The sequence below is a fragment of the Sardina pilchardus genome, chromosome 18 (assembly GCF_963854185.1).
Source record: "Sardina pilchardus chromosome 18, fSarPil1.1, whole genome shotgun sequence".
Lineage (NCBI taxonomy): Eukaryota > Metazoa > Chordata > Actinopteri > Clupeiformes > Clupeidae > Sardina > Sardina pilchardus.
In genome coordinates this window covers 31,743,538-31,756,170 of record NC_085011.1, presented here as the reverse complement: position 1 = coordinate 31,756,170, position 12,633 = coordinate 31,743,538, and the positions used below count along the sequence as shown (strand labels likewise).

General features: G+C 40.0%; 1 protein-coding gene across 3 annotated transcripts in view; it reads left to right on the top strand.

The window, feature by feature from the left end:
• The window catches only part of ccdc172 (coiled-coil domain containing 172), a 68,297-nt gene extending 56,868 nt beyond the window's left edge, over positions 1-11,429 (top strand). For 2 of the 3 annotated variants that reach the window (XM_062520268.1, XM_062520267.1), the window contains one exon: positions 11,178-11,429. In XM_062520268.1, coding sequence (XP_062376252.1) covers positions 11,178-11,274 — 97 coding nt within the window. In that variant the 3' untranslated portion in view covers positions 11,275-11,429. Of the gene's footprint in view, positions 1-10,401; positions 10,669-11,177 lie in introns of those variants that run through there. The other variant, XM_062520266.1, reaches the window with a different exon arrangement.
• Positions 11,430-12,633: the final 1,204 nt, after the last annotated feature.

Genomic DNA, 12,633 nt, shown 5'->3' with positions numbered 1-12,633 from the left:
TTCTAACAAAGTTGTCTGCAACATAGGACTGTAACCATAGACATACATAGACACCGCATTGGACTCTAGAACGTATGGCAAGAGCACCACCATATTGCTAAGGGCAACAATCGACCGATAGATCACTGGAGGCCTATGGAGAAACAGGTGTCTCTGAGTGGCACCAAGGCCACATGATAGGGCACAAAGGCCACTGAGTAAAATCTGATGGTTTTACTTTTTAGTGTTATCTCGACACAAATACATAGACCCGCTAGCCGCTGTAGGCTTCGAGAAACACTAACGCAGCCTCAAACTTTTTTAAGTTGAGGCCCAATCATGGCAGACTTTGGGGTCATAGGGCCCACCTACACACACCTCACCCCACCCCCCATCAAATCATCATTATGATTATCATATCACAATTAGTATTATGCTATATTGTTAGACATGCACTTTCACTTCAAAGCAGTCAATGTTTGTGCCAAAATTGTTTACAAAACGTTTGTGAAAACTATGCACATCAGGGGTCTGCTTTACTAATGTAAGATAGGCTATATATAACTAGAAATGCAATTCCAAGGAATTACCAGTGCATGAAAATGCAAAAATAGATAGATAATGTAGATATGGTTACTAAGGTGTAGCTAGGGTAAACATGGTGGTTGCATAGTTTACAGAGTGTTGATAGTGTGAAGGTAGACAGTTTAAAGATGAAACATTCCAGTTTTAACTTAACTAATGATTTATATTCATGTTAAAATGTTGATTAGCTAACTTAGCTAATGATTTCTAGCAGTTATGTTAAAAATGCTAATTATGCTAGCAATGCTAACTTTACTAACAATGCTAACCAGGTTGATTAGCTAACTTAACCGATGATTTCTAGCAGTAATGCTAAAAATGCTAACTATGCGAACGATGCTAAATTTGCTAACAATGCTAACCAGGTTGATTAGCTAACTTAGGTGATGATTTTTTGCAGTTATGCTAAAAATGCTAACAATGCTAACTATGCTAAAATGCTAACCAGGTTGATTAGCTAACTTAGCTAATCATTTCTAGCAGTTATGCTAAAATGCTAACTATGCTAACAATGCTAACCATGCTAACTAGCTAACTTGCTGGTGAGGACTTTTATTTTGAAACATTTGTTGCTAGGGTATCCATGGTGGCCACTATCAGGAAACAAGAAGTTACTGCAGTATAATGATGTTGGTTGCTATGGAAACGGTCATAAACGCTTAATTTTAATGGTTGCTATGTTGGTTGCTAGGTACATGGAGGTTTCATGTAGCTGACCGGAGGCATGGCTGATGATAACTGACAGTGGGAATGGTTGAACAGTTAAATAGATTAGTAGTTTCAATGGTTAAATGATTTAATAGTGTATTATTGCAGTGAGGACTTTTATTTTGAAACAGTTGTGGACAGAGGAAACAGTTTAACAGGTATATGTAGTCTTCACAGAGAATGTATGCTTAAAGCCTGAGAGAGAGAGAGAGCTGCTGCAGCTGGCCTGGCCACCTGGCAGAAGATTCTGATTGCCCTATTATGATGTCATAATCACAATGTTAAGTCTATGGGGAAATTGTCATTTTAATTAATTAATAGTTTAAAAAGTATAAAAGTTACAAAGTTGAAAAATACAAAGCCCGGATGGCCTAAGTAAGACCTACGCAGCGCAGTTTGAATGAAGTTTCTACGTTAAACGGTTGAAGCTCCATTAAGTGCGTTAGAAGAAGAAGAATAATAACTAGAAATGCAATTCCAAGGAATTACCAGTGCATGAAAATGAAAAAAAGTATAGATAGATGATGTAGATATGGCTACTAGGGTGTAACTAGGGTAAAGATGGTGATTGTATAGTTTAAAGAGAGTTGATGTGTGAAGGTAGACAGTTTAAAGCTTAAACATTCCAGTTGTAACTTAACTAATGATTTCTAAAAGGTATGTTAAAATGTTAACTATGTTAACAATGATAACCAGGTTGATTGGTTTACTTAGCTAATGATTTCTAACAGTTATGGTAAAAATGCTAACAATGCTAACTATGTTAACAATGCTAACCAGATTGATCAGCTAACTTAACTAATGATTTCTAACAGAAATGTTCAAAATGCTAACTATGCTAACAATGCTAACTATGCTAACAATGCTAACCAGGTTGATTAGCTAACTTAGCTAATCATTTTTAGCAGTTATGCTAAAAATTTTAACTATGCTAACTATGCTAACTATGCTAACCATGCTAACTAGCTAACTTGCTAGTGAGGACTTTTATTTTGAAACATTTGTTGCTAGGGTATCCATGGTGGCCACTATCAGGAAACAAGAAGTTACTGCAGTATAATCATGTTGGTTGCTATGGAAACGGTCATAAACACTTAATTTTAATGGTTGCTATGTTGGTTGCTAGGTACATGGAGGTTTCATGTAGTTGACTGGAGGCATAGTGGATGATAACTGACAGTTGGAATGGTTGAACAGTTCAATAGTTGAGTAGTTTCAATGGTTAAATGATTTAATAGTGTATTATTGCAGTGAGGACTTTTATTTTGAAACAGTTGTGGACAGAGGAAACAGTTAACAGGATATGTAGTCTTCACAGAGAATGTATGCTTATAGCCAGAGAAACTGACAGTTGATACAGGTGTAATCAATTTAACTGGCTAGTCTTAAGAGAGCCAGAGTGTATATGCTTGAAGCCTGAGAAACTGACAGTTGGTGCCCAGGTGGCCGGCCACCTGGCGTAAGATTCTAATTGCTGCCGTGATGTCATAATGAGCAATGTTAAGTCTATGGGGGGAATTGTAATAGTTTTTAACTAATAGTTTAAAAAGTATAAAAGTTACAAAGTTGAAAAATACTTTGCCCACATCGCGTAAGTAAGACCTACGCGACAAAATTCGAATGGAGTTTCTACGTTAAGCGGTTGAAGCTGAATTGCGTGCGTTAGAAGAAGAATAATAAGAAGATGAAGTTTAAGAATAGGAAGAACAGTACAGTGCATTTTCATGCACTGTAATAAGAAGTTTTGGAATAACAGTACAGTGCATTTTCATGCACTGTAATTACAATAGTTAATTCCTTTGACACTTCTGAAAACAACAGCAAATATGGGTGCTATTGTTTTGGGATGTTTCCCTCATGCAAGCATCATAAGCCGTTTTCAGACAGGTTTCTGCACATTCTGCGATAATTACCTGCCGCATTTCTGACAATAGCCAGTAGTCGAGTTGAGGGGGGATCATCCCCCTCCCCATCCCCTGTAATTTTTCAATGAATGTGGAAATATCACCACCATTTCATTTTCAACATTTAGCTTTTGCGCACATCGAGGCTAAAATACTGTGGACGAGGGGCATGCTCCTCCTATTGTCACGGCAATCAGTGACATGTAGAAGCATGCAGCCTCCTTTTACTGTCTATGCGCACGACAGGTGATTTCATTCAGCAGCATCATGGCCAAGCGACAAGCAAAGTTGGATCTAAGGGACGTCGGCTTTATTAAGAGGACAAAAAGTTGATGAATTAGAAAGAGTACATTTATACTCAAACCTGAAACGCCCAGTCTCCCTTGTTTGCTAAAGTGAAGGTACCTAGCCCGCTAGCGAGAGCTAGGTGTTCACTCCAGCTGTTGCAATAAAGAAAAAAACAAGCAATATGCATTGTGCAATTGTCCCACCGATGTCTGTGAAACATGTAAACATCACTCTGTGCCTAGCACACAATAGTTACAGTAGCCCTTTTTCCATTAAAAAGTTAATTCGCTTCAAAACGATGCGCATCAAAAGTTAGTGCGACAAATGTGATGGAAAATGGCTTATATCGCTCTAACCTCGGTTTTGTCGCGATAAGTTAATTCGCTCGCCAGAGGTGGATTGAGGAGAGTTAAATCGATATAAATGTGATGTAAAAGGTTTGTAGCGATATAAGTAGGGCTGGGACTCGATTAAAAAAATTAATCTAATTAATTAGAGGCTTTGTAATTAATTAATCGAAATTAATCGCATTTTAATTGTATATAAATATATGACCTGAGAACAGTGAGAAGAATTTTTTTTCACATGGATTTTTAGTATAGCCTACTATTGGATAATGACTGAATACATAGGCCTAAGCTTAAGCAACAAAAATATTGTTGCTTATAGTCCAACAGACCAGTGCAATTTTTGCCATAAAGTGTAGCAATACCATATTTAGAAATAGTACATTTTCAGAAATTCATGTAGCCTATAGATACACTACCGTTCAAAAGTTTGGGGTCACCCAGAAAATTTTGTGTTTTCCACGAAAAGTCACACTTATTTACCACCATGAGTTGTAAAATGAATAGAAGATATAGTCAAGACATTGACAAGGTTGGAAATAATGATTTTTATTTGAAATAATATTTTTTTTCCTTCAAACTTTGCTTTCGTCAAAGAATCCTCCATTTGCAGCAATTACAGCATTGCAGACCTTGGGCATTCTAGCTGTTAATTTGTTGAGGTAATCAGGAGAAATTTCACCCCATGCTTCTAGAAGCCCCTCCCACAAGTTGGATTGGCTGGATGGACACTTCTTGCGTACCATACGGTCAAGCTGCTCCCACAACAGCTCAATGGGGTTTAGATCTGGTGACTGCGCTGGCCACTCCATTACAGATAGAATACCAGCTGCCTGCTTCTTCTCTAAATAGTTCTTGCACAACTTGGAGGTGTGCTTTGGGTCATTGTCCTGTTGTAGGATGAAATTGGCTCCAATCAAGCGCTGTCCACAGGGTATGGCATGGCGTTGCAAAATGGAGTGATAGCCTTCCTTATTCAGAATCCCTTTAACCCTGAACAAATCTCCCACCTTACCAGCACCAAAGCAACCCCAGACCATCACGTCACCCCCACCATGCTTGACAGATGGCGTCAGGCACTCTTCCAGCATCTTTTCAGTTGTTCTGCGTCTCACAAATGTTCTTCTGTGTGATCCAAACACCTCAAACTTCGATTCGTCCGTCCATAATACTTTTTTCCAATCTTCCTCTGTCCAATGTCTGTGTTCTTTTGCCCATATTAATCTTTTTCTTTTATTGGCCAGTCTTAGATATGGCTTTTTCTTTGCCACTCTGCCCTGAAGGCCAGCATCCCGGAGTCGCCTCTTCACTGTAGATGTTGACACTGGCGTTGTGCGGGTACTATTTAATGAAGCTGCCAGTTGAGGACCTGTGAGGCGTCTATTTCTCAAACTAGAGACTCTAATGTACTTATCTTCTTGCTCAGTTGTGCAGCGGGGCCTCCCACTTCTCTTTCTACTCTGGTTAGAGCCTGTTTGTGCTGTTCTCTGAAGGGAGTAGTACACACCGTTGTAGGAAATCTTCAGTTTCTTGGCAATTTCTCGCATGGAATAGCCTTCATTTCTAAGAACAAGAATAGACTGCCGAGTTTCACATGAAAGTTCTCTTTTTCTGGCCATTTTGAGCGTTTAATCATCCCCACAAATGTGATGCTCCAGATACTCAACTAGCTGAAAAGAAGGTCAGTTTTATAGCTTCTCTAACCAGCTAAACTGTTTTCAGCTGTGCTAACATAATTGCACAAGGGTTTTCTAATCATCCATTAGCCTTCTGACCCAATGAGCAAACACATTGTACCATTAGAACACTGGAGTGATAGTTGCTGGAAATGGGCCTCTATACACCTATGTAGATATTGCAAATGTCTGCAGATATTGCAGACATTTGCAGCTAGAATAGTCATTTACATTAGCAATGTATAGATTAGTTTAAACTTAGATTAGTTTAAAGCACTGTTTAAAAAAAAAACAGTGTTTTTCTTTCAAAAATAAGGAAATTTCTAAGTGACCCCAAACTTTTGAGCGGTAGTGTAGGTAGACCTTCTGTAAACTATAATACTGTGATATCCTGTTAATTGTGTCACCTGTTACCTTGAGTTGAGTTCATGAAATTGTTGTGTCCCTTTAAGGGGAACTGGGGGGCGGAGTTTACGTGTGTGCGTGTGTGCTTGTATGCGGTTCTGAGTGTGAAGTTTCTTTTAGGTCTATGAAAGTTGGACATGGAATTAGGTGCGGTGGATTACTGTTATAAGCGTGAGTTGTGGCTGTAACAGCAACTCGGTTGCTATTTGTTTAATAAATAAAGCTCAGAGGTTTCCCTCAAGTGTCTGGAGTAGTCTATCATAATACTTTGTCCACGCTAGCAGCTAGCTGCTTTATGTTTTGCACTGAGGTGATACCTGCGGTGATACGTCCTTGTTGCATAGGTTGCACACAATGCTCTTATCTACGCTTCCATCCGTTCGTTTTTGGTAACAACATTTCCCATCCACGGGGCCAACCAACGCGGTCACATCAGCTTCTTTGTTCATGTTCACTGTGCCACTGTGGTTTGTTTTGTCTGAACCGAACTCATGCACGTTACTTGGTGCTCCAGTATAATCGGTCCGTCTGAAACTCATCCAGTGAGAAACGTTCCGCGGTGCAAAAATAAATAGGCATACGATTAAAATGCGTCAATTTTTTTTAACGCATTAATGTTTGTGTAATTAATTAATCGTAATTAACGCGCTAAAGTCCCGGCCCTAGATATAAGTTACTGTGACGCCTGCTTAGAATGTTCACAAAGTCGGCGCTAAAATCTGAGTTCTGTCTCGCGCATACAAAGACGTTCACCTCACAATGGTGTACCACTCGCTACCTTTGATTAATTCGCTAGAAGTGTTCCATTCGCTACAACTGTTGATGGAAAACCATCTAGCGCTGTAGAAATATGCGCATTAACAGGGCTCTGATGACATCATTTTGATTCGCTAGAATTGTTCTTTTGAATGGAAAACCGTCTTGGCGCTTCTTATATCGCTAAAAGATAATTCGCTTTAAGAGTTAATGCGCTTAAAATTCTGATGGAAAAAGGACTAGTAGGTCTACATATCTATTGCCTCATGTACTTCTTGAAATCCAACATAGACTCCGGACTCAGAAGGATATTTTTGTCGTATAGCCCCGACCACACATGATGGCAGCGGTTTCCGATGCCCTCTGCCCAAAGTTTCGCCCTGCAGGGCCCATTCCAGCACTATCCGGTAGGACACCAACCTATTTTGACTGAGAAGACAGCGGTAGGCTAAGTATACATTTATATATGACAATATGATACACAGGAATATTTTGATGGTTTCAGATAGCACTTACTCTGAGGATAGCTGACCATCTGGTCCACTCGGTGTGGGTCGTTTCCTCCAATTGACTTTGTCGCGGTGAAAGAAAAAGTTGACGACTGCCGGGTGAATCATCGCTGCAAACGCGTCGCTTGCCGCGACACAGGCGATTTGCCCAGGGTCTTCTGGATCTACATTCATCCCCACCATCGATGGCAACACCTGGTCCCATTCCGAACAGCACAGGCTTTCAATTTCGGTAGGCATTTGTTCGCATTGGTCAAACTTGCACCAACAATTGCTGTTTGCCCGTGTTCTTTCGCCAGCTCCGGTCTGTTCAGGGGCCTCATTTATAAACGATGCGTACGCACAAATGAATGCGTACGCCTCGTTCTACGCAAGCTTTGGTATTTATAAAAAGTGAACTTGACAGGGAAATGTGCGCACCTCCACGCAAGCTCTGACCCATGCGTACGCACAAAAAAGGGAAAAGCAGAAACTGCGACCTCAGGAGGAAACAGGTACAACGACCCAAAATTGGTTCAATAATTGAAGTTTAACACAAGCATAACATCGCGCATTGACGCGCATCAATGACATAACTGCCTTAACCTAATCCTGTTTAAAATTTAAAACGTGGTTGATTGTTGTTTCGTGCGCCCGTCAAAAATTCCATCTTATTTGATGCGAGAAAGACATGCAGGCTATGCCTATGTATGTTTTGTTAATTATCCACTTATGGCTTTCATGCATGTTTTGTTATTTGTCAATAATACATCAAGGCTCAAACATGTTGCTTGTTAGCTTGCAAATGGTAGGCTATATACAGTAAGTGCTGACTTGCATCGGCTTTCTTGCCACTGGCTGAATCGAGAACTGGCCGACCGGACTGGGATAGCCAACCTTCAGCCAAATTTTGCCAGACGTGTTAGGAGGTGTAGCTGCTTCATCACCAAACTACATCAACTTTCCTTACACGGTGAACAGGCAAATAAAAATGCTGCAAAGTCTAATTTCCCAAATGTGATCCGTGCTATTGACTGCAATCATATTGCTATAAGAGCACCGAGTGAAAATAAATGTGCCTTTGTTAACAGGAAGCATTTTCATTCCCTCAATGTCCAAGTTATATATGTGACACGGACATGTTGCTCACAAATGTTGGCCTGATTCATATTGAGACATACTGTAGCAGCGTTGGGCGCAGACTGAATGCTGGAGCTGTGCGCGATGGTGGCTTCTACTGTAGGTGCGGGCGAATCGTGTTTACATCCTATGTGTAAATCCTAAAAGAATTTGTAACAATTTTTCGACCATTTCTAAACATTCACCCTTTACTCATTCAAGTTATGTTGTAGGTGACAGTGGATATCCGCTGAAACGGTGGCTGCTCACGCCATTTATGAACCCACAAACAGTCAATGAAGTTGCGTTTTTTGTCTTTCCCGCTGTTTTTGGCATGTTGTCCACAGACATCAATGTTCATTAAGGGCGTTTCGCTGAATATTTATAATAGTGGTGGGCCGTTATCGGCGTTAACATGCTGCGTTATCGTGCAACTCTTATCGGGCGATAAAAAAAATATCGGCGTTAATCTATTCTCAAAGTTGGGCTGGGAGCTGGGTCTATACCACGCAAGCTATGATCACTTTCACCTTGATATCTTAGTGCGAACGCCAATGTTTAAGAGTGCGCCTGAAAAAAGTCTAGGTCGCACTGGTGCACCTGACGCTGCTCGGCTGCTTTCTTTCACAAGTTGTCATTGTAGACTATGCGTGCAACTTTACCAAACAGTAACCAATGATACATCCTCCCAACATGGACGATAAGCTCAGACCCCTCCCGAATCGGCACCTGATCGCTCATTCCTAATAGAAGTAACCCCCCTCTCCTTGGCCCGCTTTCTCTTGCTCTCCCTCTCCCTCTCCCTCACTCTCCCGTGCGCGCTCAATGGACACTCGCGAGTCGCGACCCGCCCCTCGACATGCACATTTAATCCAAATAAAACATTCACTATCGTGAAAGCAATGATGCATATAGAAGACGTTAGCTAAATTAATATAGATTCCGGTTAGCATCATTGCTGCAGAAAGTTGATTGAAACTCTTACATTCAAGTTACTCTTGCATGAGTTGGATGATAATCTCAATACCAATGTTTTCCAACTCCAAAACTCGAAAGGAGAAAAAGTATTAGCCCACATTGAAACTTACAGTAAACACACGGGGAAACTGAGCAGTCCAACTAGTTAACTATGATAAACTAGCCAACTATGCTACTTTGTTTACATTTTGAGGTTTCAAGCAGTCAGCTGAATTAAAGAGGCAGAGTTGTAATAGGCTGCAATCTGCATAAAGTGTGCTGTCATGAATATCAGACATTTCAGTATGTAGAATAGGCTTATATAAATAATTTTGTAAAGAAAAAAATCTTTTATTGTGTTTCAAGCTTTTTCTAGACTTTTTGTTGTTAAAAAATCATTATATGAAAGGACAGCAATAAAAAGGTGACCTTTTAGCGTTAAAGGCGATGCAATGAAAAATGTGGGTGCACCTAAATTTTGCGCTGGTGCACCTAAAATTAATCTAGATTAATCTAGATTAATTTCAAGATTACAGTGAGATTAATCTAGATTAACAAAATTAATCTATGCCCACCTCTAATTTATAAGCAATTATGGGTGTGTCTTGACGTACACACAGGTGCCGCAAATGTAGAGTAGAGCTTGATTTATAAAGGGAAATTGGCGTGGAACGTGCGTGCGCACGGTTTTAGAAATCTGTGCGCACGCACTTTCTGAGTTTTGAGCGCACGCCATCTTCTGGCGTATATCCTGCGCAAAGTTTTATAAATGAGGCCCCTGGTTCTTCCCTCTCACGGTCCATAAAGGCTAGTTCCTCCTCCGTGTACTCGGGTTCAAACAGATATGGCTCTGGGTCTGGGACAAACCAGTCAACAAAGTCCGCCATTGCAAATAATCGCTTACCGCTTGCAAGTTATAACGACGATTGTTCACAAATATCTTAACTTCGTCAACTCTGCTCGAACTACTTCTCCCGGTGCAGCTCACGTTGGTTCTATTGACGGAAGCGGGAGCGGAAGTGAGAGGGAGAGGGAGAAAATCAGGTGTGATGATATTACTGCGCCGAGTCGAAGTGCTCCCAAGTGTTTCCGCCACAAATGATAGTTCTTTTTATCCGCTTAGAAAAGCGCTACGTTTTATTTTGTGTCGCCATACTTGGTCGTTACTCGTGTACCTTTATTTAAATAGGGAAAACGTGGAGGAGTTTGGTCGCTTCTAACGGTTCATCTGTTTGGATCTTAAGGAATACATTGAGCTAAGCTAAGTGCTAACCAAATGGCGCCGCCCGCCAGGGCGCTTGAGTGCACGCATTGAGACGCGAGAGGTATGTATCAACTCGTCTTACTTAAGCGGATAACATAGTTTAATATGAAAAAACGGTGAAGTGTTCCTTTAAGTTGCGGTTTCATGTTTACAACACTCTTCGAGTCACACCGTGACGGTAAAATGTAATTTTTGCTATATAGCTCATTTATTACGTGGGTGATTGAGTTTCCGTAGGTATCCGCTGTCTTGGTTTGTATGGAAATGAAGTGACACATACAACAAGAGGGGAACATAGGGGACGTGCAGCAGGCATAGACAGCAGGCACAGTTGGTTTTGTTTCAGCACTGGCTCGCGGTCACCAGCTTTGAGTATGTGCACGAAAGGGTTAAATTGACGAACAAGCTGTGAAATGATGGTATAGGGAGTTTTTCGAGCCCTGCCCGTTCCGCAGATGATTGACGTGTTTAATTTCCATTTCAGTGCTTCCAGCTCAGTGGCTGTAAGTGGGTTTGGAATAGGATGTCAAGTGATTTTGCAAAAATGGCCAAAACAGCTAGTTCCATACCCTACCTTTAATTCTGTGTTATTCAAGTTGTTCCTCTGAATCATCACAAACATACTGTATGTCAAGTATTGGCATTTCAATTGAATATGTTGTTTCTAAAACACAGTTGTGGACTTTTTGTGTTTATCATAGAAATTGTCCCAGAAGATTTAGACATACTGAAGAACAGTGGAAGGCAATGCACGCAGCATTCAGAATTATACATTTGAAAGATCAACTAATTTCCTAGGGAACATACTCTGGACAATCTACATGTGTTATGTCTAAAGTGGAATCATCTTGGATATTATTCTAAATGTTTATTGTTTATATATCTTGTATGAGCGGGGCTAAATTAGTCAGTTTCAACATCAGTTATGTACATATATATATATATATATATATATATATATATGTTAACAATAAATGTTTTGTAATCCTTTCTTTACAGTGCAAGTGTGTGCGTTTGTGTATGTGTGTTCTTTTCACTGTTATTATTATATAGATCTTGACTTTATGGTTACTTAGCAGACACTTATCCATGACATCGTAACATTAAAGGGATATTCCGCCATTTTTGGAAATACGCTCATTTTCCACCTTCCCTCGAGCAAAACAATCGATATTTACCTTGCTCCCGTTCATCCAGCCATTCTGTGAGTCTGGCGATACAACTTTTAGCTTCAGCCTAGCATAGATCATTGAATCGGATTAGACCATTAGCTTCTCGCCTGCTAGCTTCATGTTTAAAAGTGACTAAGATTTCTGGTAATTTTCCCATTTAAAACGTGTCTCCTCTCAAGTTAGAAAGTGCAATAAGACCAACTGAAAATGAAACCTGGCGTTTTTCTAGGCTGATTTGACATGGAACTACACTCTCATCTGGCGTAATAATCAACTCCATAGTTCAACATTTTAAACTCAGAATAGCTTCCATTAAAGAAAACAGTTTGTGACCTATTATTTAAGTAACTTTCCATCCACTTTAAAACAGAATCTGAAAAGCCATAGTAATGCAATTTTTCAAGAAGTAACTTATGTTCTATAATGTCAAACGCTGCTGTGAAATCAAGCATGACTGCACCCACCAAGTTTTGCTCCTCTATAGCTCTGAGCCAGTCATCGGTCATTTGAGTTAGAGCTGTTGCAGTAGAGTGATCTTTCCTATATGCATGTTGGTAAGCAGTAATCAAGTTATTTTGAGAAGCATATTCTTGTATCTGATCACATACTGTACTATTCTCTCCATTAATTTGCTTAAAGAAGGCAACAGACTTATAAGTCTACTGTTTGGTCCTGAAAATGGTAATTTTGCATTTTTGGGCAAAGGTATTATCTTTGCAATCTTCCACTTAGATGGGCAAATACTCTTACTGAAACACAAGTTGATGATGTGGCAGATCCCAGGTGCTAAAATATCTGTAACCATTCTAATAAGTTTCTTTTCTAGTCCATCTATGCCAGCAGGTTTGTCTTTGCTAGTTGAGATAATATTTCCTATGTAGCTCTCACTGACATTACTAAAAACAAATTGGCAGTTTTTGTCCACCATGATTCCACTATTTATTTATTCATAACAATTTACACTCTCCATCAAAGGCATTTTAGT